This window comes from Lepisosteus platostomus, chromosome 11, assembly GCF_059453375.1.
Source record: "Lepisosteus platostomus isolate fLepPlt1 chromosome 11, fLepPlt1.hap1, whole genome shotgun sequence".
Lineage (NCBI taxonomy): Eukaryota > Metazoa > Chordata > Actinopteri > Semionotiformes > Lepisosteidae > Lepisosteus > Lepisosteus platostomus.
Window position 1 is genome coordinate 14,220,670 of NC_142621.1, and position 26,933 is coordinate 14,247,602.

At 36.5% G+C, this 26,933-nt stretch overlaps 1 protein-coding gene across 1 annotated transcript in view; it reads right to left on the minus strand.

The window, feature by feature from the left end:
• Window positions 1-23,528, minus strand: part of ror1 (receptor tyrosine kinase-like orphan receptor 1) — a 113,561-nt gene extending 90,033 nt beyond the window's left edge. The window contains exon 1 of the mRNA XM_088598586.1: window positions 23,169-23,528. Coding sequence (XP_088454712.1) covers window positions 23,169-23,274 — 106 coding nt within the window. The 5' untranslated portion in view covers window positions 23,275-23,528. The remainder of the gene's footprint in view (window positions 1-23,168) is intronic.
• Between the last annotated feature and the right edge of the window lie 3,405 nt (window positions 23,529-26,933).

The window sequence follows — 26,933 nt, forward strand, 5'->3', positions numbered from 1 at the left end:
CACTGAAGTGTTGTTGCCCCACAGACAACATTGTTGCCGTGGGTTCTGGGTTTGAATCCGGGGGGCGACAGTGTGTGGTGTTTGCTGTTCACTCCATGTTTGAATGTGGGTTTTCTCAAGATCTCAAGGATATGCTAACTAGGTTAATGTCTCTATATTAAAGCTAAGTGAGTGTACCCTGCAATGGACTGACATCCCATCCAGAATGTGTTCTGGGTAGAAGACTCTGGACTGATGAGACCCTTATTAATAATTAAAAAGCTTAACAGGGTGACATTTCTTGCTGCTTAATACCATGCAAACATTTTAACAATCATCTTTGTTTTCAAACATCCTGTCAAAACAGTCTGATAATCTCATAGCTCAAAATACTACAGTTTGGTGTTGCAATGCATAAACTGTGTATTTTCAACAATTGTAAATGAACATCAAAAACACTCATTATTGGTGGCAAGGTTGACAGATGAGAGATTAGTCGGCTTAAAACCACAAACTTATCCGAGGCATTGTGAGACAGCATTTATAAGACTGAGAACGTATTGCTTAACTGAAAGTATGAATTACCTACAAATAAACAAGATAACTGCAGGCCATCTCTTATCTTTCTATTCTACTGAAGTATAGCTCTTCAGTTTCTTGTCAGGGACAGAAACAAGCTTTGAAGTGTGGGGAATTAAATGCCTCCCTGCCCTCAAGGTTGCTTATCTGTCCCAGACTCCTTTGTGCCCATCATTACAGTGTACCAGCATTCACATTTTGAGTTCAGCTTGCCCAGTGATCCATTGTCTAAGATTTTTTATGGGAAGTTCCGTATCAGCTATTACTTTGGTCTCTTTTTGTTTTCCTAACTAGATATGCAAATAAACTCTCTTTAAATACATTCCTGTCATATTTGCACAGTAGCATTGCAATAGAGGCAAAACAAAGACGGCATTGTGCGATTTTCAGAACATTACTCTCACAACAAAAGACCTTTTTAAAAAATATTCCATACAGGACAAGTTATAGCTCAGGTAATAATGTTATTCTTACTCTTCTGGACTATATTTACCCTCCGGACCTTGTATGTGTAATAAGAGGAGTTTGCTATTAACTGCTCTTTTCTATGAACCTGTCTGTACGAAACAAAGACTGAGCACACCAATTCCACGCACTTTTCTTTCCAAACTTCTATAGCTGCAATGTATTCTTAATTTATTTGGCTGATGCTTTCAACCCAGGCAATTTACACTTGCACACTTTCATGAAGTGGGCCATTGCAAGGTAAACACAGAAATCGCTTTAAAACACCCCAAACATCCTATTTACTTATGTCATTAAATCCAGTCAGGCATTACTGTCAGTTGGCAAATTAGTACAACATAAAATTGTACGGAAAATGGTTGATAAGACTTATCAATGTATTGTGATTTCTAAAAAAGACTAAAGCCTGCTTCTGGTGAGTCATAGTACATTACTTATCATCCCTACCGAACACCTGCCTCCACTTAACCCTGTTGGGGCTTTCTGCTTCAGCTAGCTCTTTCAATTGGGTCAGTAGACCAACAGGGGCCCTGGGTTCTCTGGAAACAGCGCTTTTCTTCACAATATCTCACCCGACATCCTGGCAGGAAAGGGTCTCCAGCCCTTCAGCTTCCCAGAAAAATCAGCCAGCTGGGGGGCTCACAGAGAAGCAGGACAAGGCAGTTTTGTCTCGGACAGCCCATTCCCCCATTTGCTCACCCCCACTGGTCGTTATGCCAATCAAATGCCCCTGCTAGGTCAAGAGTTATTCACATCGCACTAAAAGGAACATGGGGTTGTCTTTTCAAGACCCACCACAGGCCTCAATCCACACATCTCATAAAAGCCTGGCCTTAACCAAGCAGGCTGCACTGTGAGCCATCCATTGCCCCCCTACCTCTTATTTATAGTTTCCTAAATATGATTTATTGTCCGTCTTTTCCCTCACTAATGGCTTCTGAAGGGCGTTTTTCTTAGCAGTGGGTCCTCCTCATCTGGAATACAAGTTGTTTAATGGTATGTCACAGAGGAAACTAGACAGGCATTATGGACAGCGATGTTTCTTTTTGCTTTCCTTCATTTACTTCACAATGCACTTAAAAGTTCTGTAAGTCTGTTTTGATTGCTCAGTACCACTAAAAATCAATTTAAATAACTCCTGCTACAAAAATACTGCTATAGGATCTTTCTCTCGTGCAGCTGAACATCAGACCCTAATCAAGTGCTGAAAATGTATGTACAGTATGCTTGTATAGAATACAGCTATCTAAAGAAAATGTAATGTGCATTCCTGCAAACATTTGTAAAAAAACATGTCAGCACACTTTTGTAATAGAGAAGGTTGCTATATGTAAGAATAATCAAATTATTGTTTAGTTTAGGCTTTAGTAATTCTAAATATTGTCACTGGGCAGTTTTCCCAACAACAGGACACTCAATGCTGCTTACTCAGTGGTGAACTTTCCTCTAGAAAAATAAGCTATTTTTCCACCAGTTAACACCATTTTTAAATAATGCATATAGTAGGCTGTGTATGTTTGTTCGTTTGTAACAATTCAGTTTCGAACATTTACATATCGTCTCAGTTCTGTTTACTGATTATGAAGTGGATTTTAACAAATCTAAACATGGCAGACTAAGACATTCAATGAGCCACGGCCAATTAATATTTTCATTCAGCTATTTACATATTTACAGACTCATTCCAGTGTTTTGATTCAGTGTTTTATTGTCTAGATTAAATTTAATTAATGCAGAACAGTAGGAACAGTATTTTATGCCTTTCATACATTCCTTCAATGTGTAAAAGCCAGTTCATCTACAGCTAAAGACAACAGGTTCCTACATTTTCACTCTCAGAATGAACAGTGAGCCCTGTCATATATAATGGTACACAGCTACGTAAAAAAATATTCAATTTTAAAGTGAATACCAGTTATTGTTTTGTTTAAACTTTCTTGGTAAATTTGAACAGCACCTCACAGGTTCCTCAATCTGTTTTTTTTCAGCCTCTTAATTTGTTTGAGCTCTGAAATTCAGCAAAATGAAAGCGAGGGGAAGACAGAAAGCTCCCCAAATCTTTCCTATGATCCTCACTTTGATATACAAACGTTCTCTAAATAATTTGGACTAGGTGCCCGTTTCCTGTGAGAAGCACACAAAAAAAATCTCCATCTCTGAAATGCCACCAGTCATAACATGCCTGGGTAGCGCAGACGATTTAAAAACAATCCAGGAACAAGCCTGTCATGGTTATTTTAGGAACCGAAATGATTTCGCTATTCCTGTGTGGAGCAGCAGTCCAGCAGACTGGGTTTTGGCTCCTTATTCTAAAACAGAGTGCCAGTGCCGCAGAGCACAAAAGAAACGAAGCACAGTGGGAGGCTAAGATGCTCGACTAGCCTTCCTTGCACAGTGCCGGAGAGTTCTATCAGTTTCCTGCCCTCCTCGCTGGGCTCACGCCACACCTCCTGCTGCTCTGTGAACAGGCATGGCTTTGTGGTTTGTGTTAACCCCCTTTTCACCTCTAATGAAAAACTTCACAGTTTACCAGAGCAAAAAGTCAAGGTTGCAACTACCTTTGAGACACTGGAGTTCAGAGTGCTCTTTATTTCTAAAGGCACAGGACCATCTCCCAGCGCAGTGTTCATTGTTACCCACTGAAACAGCCTAAAGCAATACCTGATGGGATTTTTTTTCCTCCTCTCGTTTCTCTTACTCTGCCCTTGCTGTTGGTATTCTGGTAACGGGGCCTCTGGAATAAAAGCAAGGGCTACATTTTTTCAAGCAATAATAATCTCGGGCTCCCATAGAGGTTTGAAATATCCTTTACTTAAAAAGAGATTTTTTGGCATTACTCGGAGGGGCAGAGGTGAAAATGGCTTTACCTTCTGAACAATATCTGCTCTATGAAAAGTTTGCTTGAACTTTTCTCCACCTTAACACTTAACAAAACAGGTCAAACACTAGGTGAATACAGTACCAAACACCAAGCAGAGCAACAGAATATAATTTAAAATTTTAAACACCTTAAACTATGCGGCACATCAGACAGTCATTTTAAATAAATTAAAGACCAACTGTGGGATTCAGTTTAATCATATTTCCCATTGTGATGTACTGTCCAACAGGTTAATTCATTAAATATTCTTGATTTTGCCACAGTTATTGGACAAATGGCAACAAGAAACATACACATGGTATAAATGCATGAAACAAGGTGAATATTACAGAATTGTCAATAATAGCATTCTCTTGAGTATTTCCTTGTTTCATTAGTATACTTGTAGGAATAAAAAATGAATACACTCCTAAGTGCTGTAGCAAGAAATGTTATATAAACTGTAACTTGTTTAAAACAAAGAGTATTGTAAATAGCGTTTGAGAACACTATTCTTTATGTTAAGGAAAACCTTCTTGTAACAAATTTTAAAATACACTGAAGTCTAAAATGTTAAAAAAGGCAAAAAGAAGCATGCTCACTTTGTTATAAATGTACCAATTTATTAAAATACACCACAGGTAGACATGCACTAGTGAAACTTCACAGGAATCTTTCAGGTGGAATGCATGGCACAAGTGTTTATCTACATTATATATGTTAAGATGGCATTAACTGCACTAACATCTTCCCCTGGCGACCTACATTCTCTGTGTTTTTTCACATATCTCTGTGTTCAGAGAAACCACTACTAATTGCTTTCACATTACAAACCATCAAGGCAATCTCTTTTTTGGGTCTCTTCCAAGACCACCTATAAGACAGAATTTAGCGTTGTAAGTCATGAAAGAATTTTTAAAAAATGAATCCTTTTTTGAATATTTGATTTTAAAAAAAAATTTACTGTTACATGAAAGCAAATGTGTTGACAGTCTCATAGGCTTGAAACACAAGAAACCTCTCACCAAGTTTTTCATTAGTTTGCCAAAGAGTTAAAGACTGCCTTTAAAAGTAGCACGTTTATCCAGTGGTCCAGTAAATATTAGTAAGAACTACATGGTGAAAGCACGGAACGCAAAAATACAAGATATTTACTTTCTTTTTGCACATTGAAATTGAAATCTAAAGTAACTTATACATTTCTAAGCAGTGTGATATACATGACTTAATCCTTCAAGCATAACATTTAGAGCAGAGGATTCATATGTAAGTATTTCTACAGACATCAACAGCCATTTCTAAAAATTAAGGCAACATTTTTTTAAACTTAAGGCAATAAGAGTTAAAAAGTTACTTTCTAATCTTGCATTATATTTTTAGGCCCTAAGGTGATTTACCACAAATTATATTTAAATAATTAATATATTTCTTGATTTATACTATTCTTTTACTTCTTTTACTATTTTTTAAAACTTGATATGTTAAGATATAGAATTGAATGCATAAGGAGTAATACTGACTCAGACTTGGCATGTTTATCCATATCCCTTGCTAATTCATTTAAAACCATTTAATGCCAGAGCCACAATGGGATACCTTTTAAAGGGAACATACATTCCTGTGTTTTTTTTTATTTTTTCATGCTCTGGTTATGAGCATTTTCACTTAAATTTCTTATTTGCACAATTCTTGTGTGACCTTTTTTTGTCTAAAGTCAAAGCCAAACCATTACCTCTTCTGCAATTCCATCTGCATTTCCGCAGTCCGAGTAACCGCGATAATAAAAAATAACCTGTTAAAAGCAAATCTGTCACACCCCACGAAGGCAATTAACAAATGAGTTAAGCAAATATGTCAGAACAATCACGTTTTATTTTTTATACTGAACTTCCAAAACTCATGCCTGAATTACTCTAAGGGTTTCATAAACCTCCGTAGATTCAAAATGAAGACCAGTGCTGTAGCGTCACATGAAATAACACTCAAAGCGGACCCTTCCTTTAATTTTTTGTGATCCCTATCCATCCTTCTCCAAGGGAAAAAAAAAAGAGAAACGAGAGAGGGGGCCCCGTTCTATGACTAACATATGCAACTTCTGGAATGCTCTCTTGTAATCCTTGAAAGCAATCATGGATCAAACGCTGATTAGATTAGAATCAAAGCTCAAACACCTTAGCATGAAAATCACAAAACATGTTTGACATTTTTAAAGGTTCAAATCAACTTCCAAATCACCAGTTCCCAATTGCCTCTGCAATTGTAAATCCGATGGCTACCACTGGTTTAATGTGTGTACAACTGTAATTAATTTCATCCAGAAGCGCCTGTTTTTTGCTCGGCAATTAGTCTTTCCAATATGATGATGTCAGTCTTCTTTTTTTCTTCTTTTGCAAAGAGACATTGAGAAAACTTTAAACCCAAAGGAGAAATTTTAATTGCTTTCTCATTTGTTTTAAAGAAAAAGAACGCCGGCTGAGTGTTAAGCGATTTGTCAGCCGCACCACCATCAGAGAAAAGCATTTTTTAGGCATCTGCAAAACTGCAAAGAGGGACAAATGGTAAAAGCTGCCTCTTTCCTGGGTCTTTGAGGTCTTCATCAGACCATATGACTAGCCTGCTCAGAATTCATGTGTCCTGCATGTCTTTTCGAACACAAAACAAATCTGTCTTGGAAAATCTGATAATTTGCACACAGTCTAAGGGTTCAACAAGGAAGCTAAGCTTGGTACTGGCGATGATAATAAAGCAGATGAGAAAGTAAGATCCAGAAAAGAGGAAAAAAGAGGAACAAGGGAAGAGCAAGGAAAGAAAACACGACAATACCATTTTCATGAGATAATTAAACCCAAAGTTAGAAAAGAAAATATATAAAAACATCTCATACACACTTTTGAAACTGCCTATTAGAATGCAATGGAATCATCAAAAGATTGTTTTTGCAAGTTGGCAGTTTTGTCTTTAAGTACAAAACATGCTGCTCAGACCGTAACAGTTCATGCCTTCATTGTCCGAGTTTACAACATGTGCAGTTCGCACCATGTCTGTAAAAATATCTTTTCACTCAGAAGTACTCTTCTGGAATGTTTGTTTAGAAACTGTAAGATCTAATGGCATAAAAGGTGGAAGTTAAAAACGTGAAGATCTACATCAGGGCTTTATTTCAAGTACTTGTCATTTTGAGGCGTTACACCAAGGAGAAGATGTCATAAATTAAGGCTTCAAGGGGAATAATCTCGCAAAATACAGGGGAGTGGGGAAGAAGTGAGGATGTACAAATATTGCTGTAACTCATAAAGGTTAAGCAAAAGGATTTTACAACCTGTGAGTTTCATTGTTCTACAGATGTACAGTAATGTAGGAACAAAGGCTGTGAACTTCCCTTGCGTCTCTGCTAATGACACCCTGTCAGAGCTGCACCTGAGGCCTTTTCAGAAAGTCATCCACAGCAGCTGTTAAACTTTGACCCCACGGCATAATGCTATCTGATTAAAAAAGTAAAACACAGCATGTGGTACGAATGCTTGACTGTCAGGATTATATTACAAACTTGGTATCACTCACGAGGTATTGTAGGTTTCATAGATCTCCACCTATAATCTCCTGCGAGATAAAATATCAAGTGGTGTGCCAGCTCTGTCTTGTATAAATATAGGAAAATTAACAACACGTCCGCTTAAAAACAGCACGTAAGATACACCGAACCTGCTCATTAACTCAACCTACTGTGTGATTAAATAAGAGATTAACATATGTGATGTAGGCTTGTCTGCTTTTGAAATTAACATCTATTCAGTGTTACAGAAAATCAGAATTTTCAGAAACAGATGGTGCATATTTCAGAGCCTCTATTTTTTTTATCTCTGTTCTTTTTTTATAAGAGTGATTCCAACTTTAGCCCAGACCCTGCTAGTAAATTACTTTTCACTCGCATGCACTGCAAAGGCATTAGGGGCAGGGAAGGAGAATACATTAACTCACCAGAAGGACACTTTTTGTCAAGTTTCCACTGAGACTGAAACTTAGCACTCCATGGTGATGGAGATTAATTTCCCGTATGGTTGAAATCGATGCTCAAGCAGAAGTATACCAACGCCGAAGGTACCAATATTGAACTAAGCCTTGGTCAGAGTCCAAATGCAACCCAGTGCCAGGATTGAAAAACTTCCAAAAGGAAATGAAATAACTGTTAAACTGGAAATATGAAAAGCTCTTTCGGCGGGCAAACTCAATTTTCCCCTCAACACTCCCAAGACTTCATCCACCTCTGAAAGATTTCAACAGGGGTCAAAAACATTTTGTTTCCCGCAGAATATTGTTTTAATCCAAAGCTCGTCTGTGTTAAAATTAAAATTCAGTACATTTCCACACATAAGTGAACCACAGAGACTGAGTTTTGCTTACAATGTTAAATGAAACTGTACATATTTACATTCAACCTTGAGGGATAGCGCATATATATGTGCAAGAAGCCATTTAAAGGATGTTAAATTTACCTGAATGAATGCGACAGCTCTTTTATTAAAGCACTAATATTATCTATTACGTGTTCAAACTCCAGTTGCAAGAGGACACGTGTTTATGAAAGAATACTGACAACGCTTCGACAAGTGCCCGATGAAGCAGTTCACTTTACAAAATTACACACAAAAAAAGAAATCACAAAGATTCACAACGCAGCTGATTTCTAACAGAGAACATTTGGAGCTCTCTGCTCCATGCCACGGCATGGCGTTTTAATAAAACCAGCAACGACTGGCACCGCGTGTCTGCAGCAATTTCCTCCGCCTGTGTATAATTGGAAGTAGTCTTGATCATTGGTTGTTTGCACTTGGCTAATGATCACAAGGAATTAAGGAAATGAAGCTTTTTATTTCGGAATTCCATGGTCAGTGTGGTCGAGGAGTCATTTCTTCTTACCACCGAGCGAGCGAGAGAGGTAATAGGGCCGCACTGCTGGCTGTCTGGACGTGAACACTGGGAAACCAGAAAAACAGAAATGGTTCCAAAAAGCATGGCTGTGCTGCTGACTCCCCCTTTCACTAGCAGGCAACTGCAACACTGCTGGGGTCAAAATGCCAACTGGCTCTCTGCTCAGTGAACAGTAGTGGCATTACTTGCTTTTATCTGGAATGGAGTGGCAAAGCAAACAAAGACTGGTGTTTAATTGTAAGCTACTGATGGTAACAATCAGACAAAGGATCAGCCTAAACAAACAGCTATTTCTCCTTAGCAATGAATGCAACATGCAGGCTGATGCCTGTGAACTAGTGGGGGCCTCTGGATATCATAATCCCCCAAGCAGCCTTTAATGCAGAATTTGAACTGGGTCAAAGCCGAGTCAAAGAGAAAAGGCTGCCTGACTCGGTAAAGACCAGACAAACAGCCGAAAAAAAGGTAGAATTATTTAAAGTACCTTTACGTATCTTTTCAAAACAGAAAATGGACAAAGGAGTTGAGAAAAAGTGAAAAAAAGGCCTTTTCATAGAACTTTTCAAAAAGTGAAAATTCCTTTTCACAGAATTTTCTGGAAATATGGAAGGACGTCATCGTCTTATTATATTATTTTTTAGTTCGCTACACAAATGTCACAACCTCATCCCTCTGATGTTTCACAAACAGATGCTCATGCAGCAGGTTTCCACTATTCGGTCACATTTTAGACTCATCCAGTTGCAAATTAAAAATGGTTTTATTTTTATATATGAAGCAATCACTCAGACCACCGATTGGTAAGATATCAGTCACCATGTTTACTAAAGATTAATTCTGTGTAATATGACTTTAATTGGTGTTTGAGCAACAGAAGCTGCTTGGAACCAACTTCCTTCAAATACATTGAAAAACAATTAAAAGGACACAAAGAAATCCTAACTCATACAATCCGTTTAAAGTATGGCACTCATTTCTCCCAACATTACAGTATATGCTCAGTAGCTAAAGTCAGTTTGTTAAACTACTGAGCTTAAACTAAACCTCTTTAGGAGAACTAATCTTCAAAGACTAAGAAATTCCTATGCTTCTAACTACAACAGGATTAAAGTTTCTATGGATACTGATAGTAATTATCAACCAATAAAAGACAAAACAGAAAATCACAGCTAAAGCTACAGATTTTTCTAACAGCTTATTGTTGAACAAATGCAATATAGCCACAGACTTTGCTTATCAGTTTTTCGCTACGTTTATTATTCTTCTTTTTATTGCTTCTCCACTCAGAGAGTAAACAGGAATTGAAGTATAAAAGTGTAGACAACTAAAATAAAGTGTTTAGGAAGAAACACTGCAGAACCATACAACTGTAAACACCAAAGCAAAACTTTTTTCTCTCTGTTGAATTTAGTCACAGCATGTCTGATGCAAAATGATTTTCCTTTTGTTTCTTTATTTTGTTCTGGATTCTTTGCATCCAGTTTTTTTCTCCTGAAAATTATACGACACTGAATTCACATGCTGTGTAGACATTTTAATATAAAGTAATTTCTTTCACAATTAGATGTTGTATGTCTTGCAACATCCATCTTGCAAATCTATTCATTTTGTTCACAATTGTACATCATTGCAGTTTATAGGAATAATACGGCTAAAATAAATGGAATAGAATTACATTTCATACTGTACTTATACAGTACATACTGTATACATACTGAACCTGTATATAATATCCTTTGGTCTAACATTGTGATGAACACAATTCAAACTATCAACTAAGAACTAAGACCAGGCCAGCACTGTAATTGCTTGTCATATGGAATAGTTGAACTGAATGAAGCCGTTGAATTGTAACCCTTTTTAGTTCAAGGAATTAATCCGAAGTACACGAACAACCAGACTGGGAAAATGAGAATATTGAGCTTAAGAGCCCCCCGACATATTGGCAGCTGTACTATACTTTCCTGTTAACATTCACTCTTTTTGAAACAAATCATTAGATGGCTGTTAAACTTAATTTCTTGTAATATAAACTTCACCGCCTTACATAACCAGTGCGTGAAGGAAGGCTGGTTTATAAACTGCTTTTACAATTTTGGAAGTATATTTTAGAAACATGTACTGTAAATTCACTGATCAGTGCATCAAAATAGGGTGAATGATGTTCAATAAGTAAAAAATGTAGAAGAGGAAGAGCTTAATAAAATGATCATAAGAACTATACACAATTATGCACTGAGTAATAGTTTAGTTAAACTTATTCTTTGTTGTCGATAATGCTTTTAAGGTTATGATTTATTCTAGCAAATCCATAGCTAAGATGTTAAAGAAAGTAAAATAATAAATGTTTTTTGGATTTCAATAGTCTAAATCTGCATGCTGTGTACTTTTTGTATGCAGTAAGCAGTCATTCTATATTAAATAAAGGAAAGACAGGTATTTCTCGATTTTGTAATGCACCAAGGGACACAGAACTGCAAAGAGCTTAAAAGAAGCAAAACGAATGAATAAGGGAAAGTATACACTCTGTCTTGGTGTGAATCAAATTCATTGTGCAGATTTTGTTAGATGAAAGACTAATTTCTTTTGAGATTGAACTGAGATTTCTGTTTTTGTTATCAGTGGGTGGTGAAAGGTGAAGCCATCCGAGCCTATTATACATGTCTCTTAGAGAATGTTTAATTTAATTCCTTGAAATCATATACTTTGGCATCTAGCGCAAACCCCACAGACAACCTAGGAAAAATCTCACATCATCATCTGCTTCATATTTACCATAGGAAGGAGTACACCGCTTAACTAACACATATGTTGAACTGTAAGGTAAATTAAAAATCCTGAATTATATTCCATTTTTTAAGAAACAATGGTGAGTAAGTTGTTTCTGTTACTGTTCAATTGTTTCCAGCAATCGAAAATAGCTTTTATTGCACTGCATTTCTTGTTAGGCCTTTTTTTTTAAATGGGAGACTTTATAGTTCAACATGCACTTGAAATCTTTTTAAAAGCCTCCCCTGACATCAGGAATAAAAGACCCCGACTGAAAAAAGAAGTAAGGAAACTGTAAGAAAAGAGTTCGCCCAAAAGGGAGAATTTGTTATTAATTTCACAGAGCATTTCTTAAATATGTGATTTTAATTCAGAATATACAGCGTAACTAAGTAACACCAATACAGCTAACTCAAATAAAACCGTGAAATCAACCGTCAGCTACAGAAGAGCTGAGCCAGCGCACAAGGACATGCCAACCAAACCACTGACTAAGCAGGAGGGTTTCTAAGCAGAATCACCAGAGGAATATGTTTTAAAAAAGAAAATCACATCTCAAAACCTCTTTACTTTCAGGCACTCTAAAATCAAGCACATTTATTTTCCTTTACAGGACTAACAAGGACAAACACTCACTTTGACAGAAAGAGGACTCTTGAATCTTTCTTTAGAGGGTCAAACACAATGAATATAAAAAATATTATATAGATGTTATATTTATAAATCTATTCCAAAGCTTCCCATTTCAATGCAGTAACTGATACAACCTACTATTGAACAAGGTTTTTTTTATTTTAAAATAAATATTAATTCTAAATTAAGTAAAGGTTAGGTATTTATTAGCTTCCTAGGAACGTGGCATTTTACAAAGGCCCGATTCAGGCAAGTGAACGTTTTGCCAATTTTCACGCTATACATTTTCTAAAGTCCTTAATGAAATCCAAACAGACTTTAAAGGCTTACAATGACACATTTATTGCCGAATTTTAAAAGTGCTACTTTGTCATGATTACTGTGAAACAAAATGTAAAATGATTTCTAAGTCTTATAAATACAGCTTAAAAGCAACAACAGCAGAAGCTCAGCATTTGCCAAAAGTCACTTCACAATCCCAGAGTCATTTGATAAGCTCTAATAAAACAAGATATCGTTTATTACTAAAATGATTGCACATTTGGCTCCCAAATTCCCAAACCATGTTTCTAATCTGCTGGACTCTAACATAACTAATTGTGATTTATGGAAGTAGAAACTGCTTCTAATAAAATGTTCTTACAAATCTCTTACTTCCATTTTACAAATAAATATAATTTTGTCATCACAACCCTAGACTGTGATGATCACTTGGAGTATGGATCACATGATCCTAGTGACATCTTTGCAACATTCCTAGAGTGCATTATCTCAGTTTCACAGTGCCACAGAATTATAGCATAATTAAAACCAATAGATCTTTGCATTTTTAACACATCATGTGTACAGAGTTCACTTGTGCACACGCAAGCTCTTAAGCATGCTTTTTGTCATTTTGTCATACATTTGGCATACGTTTTGTCATACAGCTTATTTATCTTTCCTTGAAAGCACTGAGAAGGGCACTGTAATGTGGGCACTAACATGGTACATCACTACCTTCCACGATGTGAAAGGCTATGATGTACATGCTGTACTTCACAGAGATGTGATTTAATTGCTTTATGTACAGTATGTTGTTTGACTTACTGCTATTTATTTACTTTGAATGAGCTGTGACTATGTTGTAACTTGGCTACATATTTTCTCTGCAGTGGTGTATGCCTCCTGACCAAACAGTCACTCTAAATGAGAATGTTTCCTTAAAAAACATCCATCCATCCATTTTCTAACCGCTTTATATAATACAAGGTCACAGGGAAGTCAGCCTATCCCAGCGAGCAACAGGCGCAAGGCAAGATACACCCTGTATGGGAGACGCCAGTCTATATCACAGGGCACACACAGACTCAAACACAGACAGTAAAACACACTCACACCAGGGCCACTTTTTGCAGAAGGTAATTAACTTAGCAGTATGTTGTTTGGCCTGTGGGAGGAAACCAGAGCACCTGGAGGAAACCAACGCAAACACAGGGAGAACATACAAACTCCACACAGACAGCACCCCAGGTTCAGAATTGAATCTAGGCCCTAGCACTACAAGGCAGCAATGGTCACCACTGCACCACCACGCCACCATTAAAAATGTCTTTACAAATAAAGGAGAGATGAAAACGATGCATAATAGAAATACAACATTACAAGCATTTCCAGAACCACAGGAAAGGAAAAGTTGTTTGTACTACAATAAACAGAAATAGAACTTAACCCAGGATTAAAGAACTGGAAAGGGATAACTTCAAAATTTCTCCTATTTCCACCTCTTGTTTCATCATTAGTTTCACCATCCCGATCGAATGGCATTTTTTTCCATGCTTCTGCCCCAGAAATTTCATGGCTTCTCATTTTCACCGTTAATTACAGGAAGGGACTCCATGCACAGCTTCTGCCTGCAGTTTGGAATACATTTATCAAACCTTTTTCCCTATGAAGTCTCAACAAGGATATGAATGATGTTTAACTTTTCTTGATCACATACACTGTGAAAACAAAGAGGTTTTTCTTACGAAAGGCATTTGACGAGAGGTTATTTTTCTTGCATTTCACTCCTTGTTCAAGAAAGGAAATGATTGCTACATTTGAATGTGGAGTCCAGCTTGTCAAGGTATGGAAACTGGCTCAAAAAGCAGGGCTTTGTTTAAAAGACATAAAAATGCTCTACAATGTGCCTGTAAGAAAATGCTTTTCTTATTTGTTTCCTCAAGATGAGAAATAATCTCAGAGTGTTAAAAATATCAATAATGCTTAACACTGTATTTATGTGTTACATAACTTTTAAAGACTTTAAGAAATATACTTTTTTAGGATGATTTAGAGACCAAATATTTGAACACAGGAGTACTCATGACAAATTAAAGCAAAAAGATGCATCCTTAAAAAAAATATTGTTTTGCATCAAATGGTTTCTGACAAAAAATAAAATACTTTAAACTTGTTATTGTAGCACTAGAGTCCTAGGAGTTTAGCACTCATTATTTTCTAACTACTAAATGCATGGAATTCTGGAAAAATATTCCCAAAGATGCATTTTGTTCTTTGGCATCACCTCCCTGGATTTTAATTGAATTCATCCCCCAAGAGTTAAACAGGTGAAAGGTCTGAGGATTAAGTTAGCTAGATCAAGCTTAGGAGAACAACCTTTTTCTCTTTGTTCTTTGCACAGTACTTTCCCAGTTTGAGAGTAAGCTTTGGGTCACTGCCCTGCTGTGTTTTTCTTAATTTAAAACTCTGCTTTCAAACATTTAGCCTGTACTGTATGTGACCTTGAAAGTCGACAGCTTTTTCCATAAGGACTTAGAGCTCTTCACTGCTACGCTTTTCATTAGACATCAAGGGCACTTAATGTCTCCAAGATTTGCTTTCAATGAACTCAGTTCTGTAAGCAAAACAAGAATGTATACATGGCAAACCACAATTAGACTACACAGCCTCTCCACCTCAACCCACCCACGACAAGAACCCCATCAGAGGTCTCTATGAAAACAGCAAACAAACATCAGTTTCCATTTAAAATGTAAAAACAACACGACATGATCAAGAGTTTCAAGTGTTCAGTGATTTGTTAAGCAGCAGTAATAAAGACGCAACTGACAAATGCACTGGAACTGAAACTTACAATCAAAAAGTTAATGACTTAGAGAGGATATTTTATACTGGACTGGAAGACTGGAATTTTCCTTGTAACTGGGAGGGAATATTCTGTCTCATTTTCTCCTAGTTCAAACCCTTTCTACCTAGTAAAACCCTGACATTTGCTAGGTTACACAGTTAAGCAGAAATCCTCAAGGAAAACTTCTCCGCATGATGTTAAAGGCCTTACTATACATAGTAAAAACTAGACAGCAGTTCAGTAGCTTCAGACAAATAACTAATTCGGCACAAATTTGCCTTTGATATGCATGGCTGAATTAACAAATCCTACCTAAGAGACGGAGTACATGTGTAACCAGACAAGATCACACCAAAACGTAAAATCAACAGCATCAGTAAATATCTTGATTGAATCAAAGTAATAATTATAGATTTATGGTTTCTTTGTCATTAATGTGGATCAGTCCCTCTTGTTCATTTCGGGCTATGCTTCAACATCAAAAGAAGCTGCTTAAATAAGCTACAGCTCTTCTAAGAGGGTGACGATATTATCTGAGCAGCTTCTTGCTATTTTGTGGAGCTAGGTGACTCAATGGTTAAGCAGCAAGGCTTATTTTCAAAAACGTCCTGGTTCAAGTGCTGTTTATCTGGTGCTGTGCCCTGTGCTTCCAACATAAACTCCTGGGTTGCTGTAGCCTTTACCACAAATAAACGGTTGCCTGATAATGGACTTAGTAATGCCAACAAACTTGCAGAAGACTTCAGCACTATTAATTTTTGCATGCAAAACAGTACACAACAGTACCTCAACGTCCTGTAACAAATACCTGGTTAACAAATAATCACTACAACAAAGCTTGCATTTTTATACCTATATTTCACAGTTGAGATTTTTGCAACAACAAGTGGACGTCCTTCATAGCTGAATGGAAGACACCATCCTCATAGCGTGATCTCCCTACACAGCACAGTTCCTCAATGTTTCTATGTTCTTAGAATTTGTATGACATTTTATCATGTGCATCTTGTTCACTACTGTACTTAGGTACATACAGTTATTACTATAAGCTCAAATGTTCTTACAATTCAGTGCAGTGTTAGGGTAAAAATAAGTAAAACTGAGGGATCTTCTAGACCTTGGGAATGAATCGAAAGATTTTGCATGTAATGGGAATTTTGGTTTCAGTTTAAAAATTTCCGTCCTTTCTCTGAACAAATTATGCTCATAAATCGGGGAATAGGTACTCTGCTACATTTTTATATAGAATACAGGAGCTAAAATTATTTCAGCAGATAAACAACAGCTTGCAAGCAACCTAACCTCATTAGATCTCAGACGCTAAAAACAAATTTGGGACTGGGCAGTAACTTGGAGTGAGGACATCAGTTTGGTAGGTACTCAATGCTCTCACAATGTAATTTACACAGAACTGCAAACAAATTCCCGGTATATAATTCAAACACCTGGATTTAAGTGCCTCCTTTATTATCATATCATCTCTCTCAAATCGATAGATACTATTGTCTAGAAAAGAATGTATTGTAAAACATATTCAACAGGGTCACAACATTCGGTCGAATCATCACAAATAGCCAAATTCACATTTAACCAAGTCCAATCCTATACCATAGCACAATGTAGTACAGTACATAGTATGTATGGTTAAAAGACATACAGGAAGTATCCTATATATGAAAATCAAAGTACTAAGCCACTGGCTTTAAGTTAATTTAAATCACATTGATTAACTAAATCAAATGACAGTAATCACAAACTTTTAGCACTCAGATCAAATAAACTACATGAATCCCTCCTCTGCATCCAGCGGCTGCCTGCACTTTCTTTCTCTGTCTCTACCTTCTCAGCTATTTCCCTGCTCTGTGAACAGAATGCCCAACTGTAACGACAAGGGCAATAAAACTGTCAGTGAGCTTGTAAAGTTGTCTCCAGTCCCTCATGCCCCATGCTGCCAACATAGAACCTGGTGTGTTCGTTACAATTCCAAATGAAGACCACAATGAGACGAGGAGGCTGGACAGTGGTTACCTGGGAAGGTGGCAGAGAGAGTAGCTAGATTTGTCTCATGATCCTGGACTGCTGCACCACTACCTTCGACTCAATTTCATCCCACTCTACTTCTCCACGGGCCAGACCAAATAAGACTCAAATAAGCAAATTTGCTAATGTTAAATTCACAGATATCAAACTCTAAATAAATAATAAAGAATATAAATATGCTTTACTGAACACATTTAATGTCATTTAAGTATTGAAATACAGCAATAGGCTGGTGTCCCATTCAGGGTGTATCCTGCCCATTGCTTGCCAGGATAGACTCTGGCTCTCCCCCACAACCCTGAACTGAAAGTTAGAAAATGGATGGATGGATAATACTGAAATAAACGTCCAAGTCTACAGTTAACACGTGACAGTTCCTTAGACATTTGCTTCCCAGTAATCGACAATTCACAAGTAAACACATGCACTTACATATCTTCAACATCACCCACTGCTTCGCTTGAATATCCATGTTAGAGAAGATCTTCTAAGAAATAATTTCCCCATTTTTGGTTGTGTTGGGAATGAACTTAGCATAGTTAGCTAAATTGCTCGTCAAGAGCAGTAACTCAAGGACACACTCCAAAAGGCAGAAGTGGTCTGTGCCTAACCCACTGCATTTTTCCCCACTGATACGCACACAATACTATTATCTGGAATGAGTCAGGTGACACGGTGAAGGTAGTGTCACATGGTTCTTCTTTCTTTCTCATTACTGAAACTATAACTTTGAACACGCTTGTGTGGCTGAATACAGCAGCTCACGTTCAAGTTCAGCTGTAGGGAAAGGCACTTCTGCTTGTCTCTTCTTTTGTGTTTGGGGGTGAGTGACCGAATTTTGTATGAATTCTACCAAAAATGTTTACACTACGCAGAAATTCTTTGCGACAATGAACTATTCATTCATCTATTTTCTAACCACTTTATCCAGTACAGGGTTGCACGAGAGCCAGAGGCTATATCAGCCAGCCTATTTGGGTAAAATGTATTCATTTTATTGTTACTAGATTTTCACAACTTAGGCACCTTGCCTACACTATACATTCCTAGAGGGGAGATGTCCAAGGAAAAACAGGTTGGTGCTGTAAATAGAGTTGCAGATCACATTGGAACATTTCTGCTATGAATATCTGCTGCGCAGCCTGTACTTATTTCACTTGTACATCATATTACAATAGTCATGTACGGTGACTAGTGAGCAGGAAGGGCAGCATCACGTCCAATTCGCCCAGAACTCTCGCTTTCACCTGTAGCGAGACCAGAGGTTAGCAACAACATTACAACTATACAGTACCTTCAGAAAGTTTGCAATTTTGTGCTTGATTCAGAATATGTAAAGTCTGCGATACCATCGATGAATTTATTTTGTTACAGAGAATTAATAACCGGTCTGAGAAACCGGGACTGCACTTCCACTTTAATTCCACACATGAGGCCATTTGTCACTTGTCCACCTGATCTGTGGTTTGGTGGGGCTGCTAGCTTGTAATGTCTCACCAGGTGTGTGCAACCTCAGTGGTGGATATAGAGGATCCCTTTAAATATTTAAATAAATGTATTGGAAAATTTGCCATTAAAGCCTTACACAAATGCAAGTTTTAATCATTAAATTCCAAAAATGAAGGCAGTTACTTGAAAAAAAAACTAATAGTAAATATTAATATTGCCACAACACGAGGTTGAATAAAGTGTAGTATTTCTTTAATAATTTATCAAGAAATAATCCCTTCCCTTTGAGATAAAATAATAAACATAAATGCTTCCATATGTTAAACACATAGAGCATTCCAAAATGTCTGTGAAAACTTTTAAAGATGTAATCATTAATGCTTCGGTAGTAACGCAACATAAGTTTTATAGGTCTGAGATCCGTTCTAACTAAAGATTATGACAGCCTCCAAGAAACTGGCCTCTAGGGTTTTTTTTCAAGGTAAAGTGCCTTTTGTGTCAACATGCTGTCTTCTCGAAATCTGTGTTGAATCACTTCCACAAAAAATGATGTATAACCTCTTTACAAGTGTTCAGCTTTAAGACTTTGTATCTGGGGATACTATTGTTTTTCTTTTATTTTTTTTAATTAAAACTATCAATATTACTTAAGGGTTAGGCTTCCATTTATTTGGGACATTAAGAGATGCTGGTTAAATATCTTTAATCTGCCAATCATGTCTAATATTGTCCCCCATTTAAAAACAGGACCTTTTTCAAAAATACTTCTCATCTAAAAACAAAATCAATAATCTAATGCTTATATTGATTCAACTAAGAAACAGATTAAATTGACACTATGCATTAATCCCCAAGCTTCTCACAATACACACCCATAAGCATTCCAAGCACATACGCTGCTGTACAAAAGTCTTTTAACAAAATCAAGAGTCAAAATATTCATAAACTATATATGAGCATCTGTTACAGCTGCTATTTACTCATATTTACCAATCTAATTCACTCACTGTCAGGTGTTCCTCATCATTAACATCACTGGTTCCTCTCTAAGCCTACATAAACCTAAAAGGCTATTTATTGTACCACAAAATATTGATCTCTCTGGGTTGTTATCATAAAACAAAATGGTTAAAAAGATCCATAGAAGACTACTCTGTTTCTGTATAAAGAAGGAAAAACACTGCATGATACTTTTTTACAGAAGTATTTTGTCACCTTTTTATCATATCTTCTCTCACAAGACGCCTGACATTGGTTATAAAACCAAACTGAAGTGGATCTCTAAGTTGTTCCTTTCTAGGTTCCTTTCAGAACCTGTATGCTCCAAAACAGCAACTCCAAACTAGAGTTGTGCTTGCTTAAGAAACAAAAGAACATGAGAGGAGCCTATTACAAATACTACATATACCTTGTTAGTTTTTAGTAGTTCCTTACTTTTGTGATCTCAATTAGTCTTTTCTTTAAAGACCATAGGGAATTTACATCCCATGACTTGATATCTATGCTCTCACAACCATTTGTGTAAAGACATACCTCCTATTCTCAGTATTCTCAGAATTAAATACACTTTCCTGTAGTTTCTACTTGAGTCGCACTTCACAGATTCACTGAATGTAGTGGGCCTCAATCCAGCAATCCAACATTTGTGTTAATAATGTAGAGATGCATGAGACTGACCTGTTCATTTTCTAGTCTTTCTAGTCTAAATACTAAATGTTGATAATTAGACATACACAACTACCGTTGTTAACTTGAAATACACAAAACAATAGTTCCAAAAAGCATTCCAGTCCTTAATAAAGTGATGGTCAGATTCCCAAGAACTATAAGAATGTCTTTTTTTCAGCAATGTGCCTTGTTTTCCATTTGAGTTTTTGACAATTTGAATGAAAACTAATTGGTTAAAGAGTGCTAATTTTAAGTCTTAATGAGTTTATATCAATTAGGAAAGATTATACTGTCTTTCCCTAAACTCTGAAATCAGATTGATACCTGGCACAGACATTGCACTGCATTCTGTATTATAAACAGTAATACTCTAGCACAGCAACTGAAAGAGAAGATAAGATAGACAAGACTTTATTGATCCCGAAGGGAAATTGATGGGGACTTTGTGAGCTTAGCAGTTCAGATAGATGTCTTGCAATGACCATTTGCCTTAGTCTTGTGCAACTATTGGATTTAGATAAGAAAACAACTGTTTTAATTGTCTTCTGTTTGGGATATAACAAAAACAAAGAGAATAAACATTTATATACTGCTTAGAAACAAATGAAACCAAACAAATTGTCTTCAGAAACATTAGATGGCACATTAACTAGCCCGGATGCTAAGATACCTTTCAGAATGTTCTCAAAGTAAAAGAAGAAAAAATACTTCTTTGAACACCTGTTCCTTTTCTTGGAATTGTAATGGAATGGGAGTACACAGACAACTCTCACAACCTTTCACGGGTTAAGTAAAAGCAAAAGACTAAAACTGTATTCCAGAAAGGCTAAGTGGATGCCTGCACTATAGAGCAAGGAAGCTCTTGTCTCTGAAACTAAAATTACATTTAAAGAAATGTAAACAGTCTGGAATAGAAGCAAAACCTATCTCCCTAATTGGATGGAGGATTACAATAGCAGATACAAAGGAGGTATGGATATTTGGATTGAGCTGAAACTACTAAGAGGCACTGCAATCATAAATACAAGGTAACATATTCACTATTGCATTCATTTTGTTATATTTTATTCGGTATCTATTCAAGTGGAATATTAAACAAAATTTCCAAGTACTGTATAAGGAATTCTGAGATTTTCAGATGTGTTCTTATTCAAACCCTCATTACCAGATCATTGTCCTTTCTCACCTGGAACAAATGTCACAATTTCCTTGACTTGCTAAGTGTTTATTGAAATCTAAACACTTTGCTTAGTGTTACAGAGCGTTAATCCTGCATTCAAAGGCTTTTTTCTTTCACGTTATTTACTCTGTACAGTTAGAACAGTCATACTGAGACACATCTACTGTACTTACACACAAATAAAGCATATACTGTACGGCTATAAACATACATAACGTAGGCTTCATGTTATTTTACACTGTTTATTACACTCTTCTCTTCCAAACACTTTTGGGATCTGCATTATCAGTATGTTGGATCCGTTTTGTGATCTGAATTAACAGAACACAAATGTAATAAGATTATTCTATGAACCATTGAACAGGAGAGTCTTAATTTGTTGCACCTCATCTTGGTTAAAAAATCCTGAAATGTAATCCGACAGACCACGGGTGTAAAAAGTAAGAAACATTTCACATTATTTGAAAAAAAAAACACTTCCGAATAAGTTCCGAATACACTGACAAATGCTTTTTTACTCACTGCGTAGATTCAAGCACTAACTTTCTTGAAATTATAGAAGAGCTAAATTGAACGGTATACGTGTAATTTGTTTGCGTGTATGCTTATTAAATATGATCAGCAGGAGAAGACATCATGCTCTGCTAACGTTTTTCTATAGAACTCAACGTACTACAAGAAGAACTGCCCGCATCACCCCGTGTGGTAAAAGCTTGCATTGTATCTATACTTAAAAAGCATTCCAGTAAATGGACTTCCAGCAGAGAAAGGTGAAACGATGAGCCCTATTATGGTGAGTTTTCAAGAACAGCACTGTCTTTGCATACTATAGCAAATTAAGTTAGTGCTTACATTTGCTTTGATGAAAGGAAGGCTGGTTCAGAGAATCTTCCCTGTCAATAATTATATACATTAAATCTACCCAAAATGATAACATAATGGTAAAAAACACAAATAAATGTTCAGATTTTTGTTTGTTTTACTTTTAAGTGTTTATTACGTTGTGCTTGCAACAGAACTCCGTGTATGTGCCCGTAAAGTAACAATCTTAAGCACGCCACTGAAATATTGGATATTTCAGTCGTCTCGCCAAAATCATATTTTGCATTGCCAATTTACTTTCCGTTTTAAAACTGCATAATGTTGACAAAACATGTAACTGGTTATAAGTATCTGCAAGTTTCACAACATGAACAAGATGATGAACAAAAAAAGATGTTTTAGGACCTAAGGTCTACGTTGACTTGTCTCTCGTTACTGCTAATCATACTAATACATCTGAAAAACGTGAATATGAAAGATCATTAAGTTATTAAAGAAAAGCATTTTTAATGATTAAAGACAATCACTTAATATATGGTGCATATTGTGGCTTTTCTCTCATTGTCTCTACCTTTTATACATGAAATACCTGTAGCTTCACGGGATAATGTGAAACCGCTACATAAAACGAAGCCACACAAAGCACACATTCAGCAAATGAATAAATGATTTCATTCTCTTACCCAGGGCAGTGTGCTTCCCAGTTAAAATTTCTAATATCAAGATGAATCGTAGAAAGGTGGATTGACATCGCCGAAGACGCTCTACTTTTTGCCTTTTTTGATACATTCCTATGAATCTGTGCAGCCTTGTGTGCTGAGTTATTTATCTTTACATCCACTGTACTGCAAGTTTATGTCCACACTTTTGTTCTTTCTGCTTAGCAGCTCAGAGTTGCGTTTCAGATATTGTCTCCTCGCGTACCTCTCGAATTTCAGTAGCTCACCACATACGCTGGCGTCTGAAGGCTGGAGCTAAAGAGTCCTTCTTATCCTACTCACAGTCTGAAGCTGCTCTTTCCACCGTCCGGCGTGCTCTTCTGAAACTGCAGCTTTAGTTCAAGACATATGGCTTTGATTAGAATCTACCCAGTGTCGCCCCCCGGCGTTCAAGCAAATATCTGCAAAGCTCAATGAAGACCAAGCAGCACTGAAGTCATCACAAAACCGAAAAATCGCAAACTTTTTTTGCAGTAGAATAGGCTGGTAATTTGTAAAGAAATTTATCATCAGATTTTTGGGGAAAAAAGTTTTATAATTTTAATTTAAACGAAAATTTGTTCAGTTTAGACATATGTTCACGTTACAAAATTCAGCAGCAAATGCATTGCTGTTTTTAAGAACATTTACAATAATACATTCACATTGGTAGTTTCGGTAGTTGTAGTATTACAAACGTTACCTGAAAATAAATTAAAGAAGGGGAAATTCCAATCTTTTCACTCCAAAGGCTCTGGATTTTTTTTTCCTCAAAGGAATATTTTAATTTTGGGAGTAACATGCTTTTTATTGTGTTCAAAAGGTCCTCGTTGCAACAAATACTTTCATTATTATAACAATAGCAAGTTTGTTTTCTAAAAAACAGAAAAAAGATTTATTGATTTGACAAAGTTTTCCAAATTAAATTCAAATTATTTCGGAATTTTGCCTTTCCTAAGAAAATATTAATGAAGTACATGTCTTAAATGATATTTGGGGGGAAAAATCTGAAAATACATTACAGCTCCAGATCAGATTAACAGTTCGCTCAACCAGATTTAGTAGAATGTCCTACTGACATGCGCCAGTATACCACTCTTCCGCAAATGTTTATAATGCCCCCTCGTGTTTAGAAAACGCCTGCATGTCTAGTATTACTTTAGAGTACTGTACTGTATTCACTTGTTTTGTAAATTTACGTGTCAAACTGCAAAACTGCGTGCACAGATTCTAGCAGATTTACATCGCATCGACAGCCTGTGGTTATGTCTGCAACAAAGAGTTTTGTTTCTTATTTTTTGTTATACTGTAGTTCCAGACAGTAACCTCAGTCAGAAGCACGCAGGGATTTTTAAAATCTAAATAAGGGACAGTGATAGGCCACAGTTAATCAGATTTATTTAAAGTTGCTACAGTATTTTAGCCATATTGTGTTCATCCGTTTTACAAAGCATAGCGAATTTAAAAATAATTCAAAATTACGTCTAATGTGTAAGATAAATACCAGCGTATTTTAGCTATTTATGTACATGCAGTAGCACCACATCTGTATGTACAGTAAATGCACTCATATTCTGTATACATATATGTATGTATATACATGTATTTAACATTACAAAATGTCAGCAGGTTTCTGAAACAAAGAAATTGACTTGCAATTTTTGGTACATATAAAATAGTTCAAAGCAAGAATCATACAAATGCTTCAAATCAATCTTTGTTCACAAAATACTGCTTTCTGCTCCTCGTCGTGGAAAATTTGCATTGCTAGCATTCTCTAGGCATGTTCATTATGCGGTGCTGAAATCTCAAATGCATATCTTTCATTTAGGGCTTGGCTAACTCGTAATTGTAAGCATATGTCAAAGCTGAAACAAAACATTTACAAATCACTTACAATGTTTACAATCCAGTGGGAGCAATACAGATTTAATTTTGATGTCATGCAAAGGTAAAGTCCATTCTTTATATGTGCAGATGAATGCACCTAATTATTGTTACCAGGATGGGGTTTCTATGGCTTAAAGTTATGAAGGGGAATGACCTGTATCCCAATTCTAGTATCCATAATGGACATTAATTAATAATACTACATTGTATACCACTTTACATCAAAAAGAATTCCAAAGTGCTTGACTTATAATAAAGGGGACCCATTTCACCCATCACTGAAGTGCAGCACCCACCTGGATGGTCTGCGGCAGTCATTATGACAAGGGAGAGACATGAGAAATTCCTACACTAATTGACTCAAAGCAAAAACTTAGGGAGAACAGACTGTACAAGTCCAGTGTAGAGCTTAAGCTGGACACTCTTATAAACACACCCATACCAGTGCTATGGGATTTTTAATGAACAAGCATTCAGTACTTCAGCCCAAGTTTAATGTTTCATCCGAATGACACCTCCTACTGCAGCAGGGTGTCTCTGTCACCGCAACAGGGCCTTGCTTTGGAAATTCTGTTCAGAGGAAAGACTCCTCCCACTGGTCCACTAGCACGATCAGAAAGAGCTAAGAGGTATCCCACCCCAATACTGACAAGGCTCTGCCTTGCTTATTTTCTGGAAAAATGTGATTACTTGGATAAGACATGGAAATGTGCCCAAGACTACTGTACAGTATCTTGCAGAATGTCATTGGACGGGATGTTATGATCCTTAAGATCTGTCAGGATGACACCAGTTGTACCTCTGTTGATCAGGACAATGCTGGTCCTGGTTGCTGGTTTTCTACAACTACCGGGTTTCAACTTTGAGTTCAGCTTCTCTTTGGACTTTGTCTGAAGGCATCTAGGAGCTTATTTTTAGTATTAGTATTAGTATAAGTGGTTTTGGTGTTTCATTGTTAAGTAGTCACAGCTATCCCAGGCCCAGGAAACTTTAGAAGATCTGGGGAAGTCAGACTTTCAAACAATGTCAAAACAAATGAGTCTGGACCTTATTATTCAAGGTACTAAAGACTGGCAAAGGGAAAAGTGCATTAAAGTTACAGTAGGTCACAGCTAAATATGCCAGAGTTTTGTGTTCTTTATGGCTTTGCAATGAAACATTAAATCTTACATGGTGTTATTTAAGAGGGTAACAGTAGAGGTTAAACTGTGATGTAAGACAAGGGCTCCTAAATTAGCTTTTATACCATGGTCAAGACATTATTATATAGATAGATGTTCTACTGAGAATTTAGTCTGTAATTAATTACTGCTGGCCATATGTTTCAGAAAACATTCATGATTTTATTATCCCATTTTTCAGATATGTTGTGTTTTGTGTCAGATATATATATATATTTAATCTCCAGACCCCTTTCAGCTACCTCTCCAATTTGCAAAGCTTAAGCAAGAGGGACTGAAGAGCACAAGCTATCCTCTGACTACCATATTCATTCATACTCTTTTTCAAAATGCTAAACATAATCATCCAATAGTGATAAGCTATTTTGCCATAATGACAAATTGGTTAATTGTTAGCACTGGTATTTAGACCATTATATTAAATTAAGGCATTTATGTTGCAATCTCAGTTTTCTTTGACCAGTTAAACTATGTAACTAATTTATTTGTAGTTACTGGTATGATACAATTGAATTATAAGATGTAAGTCATGTTATAATAATAAACTAAAAAAACACAGCTGTAGGTGTATAACAATGTGCTCAATTTTTATTGTTAACTGATCCCATACTGAAATGCCACTTGGAGGTTCACGTTACTATGATAATTATGGTTAACAATTATGATTGTTAAAAAAAGA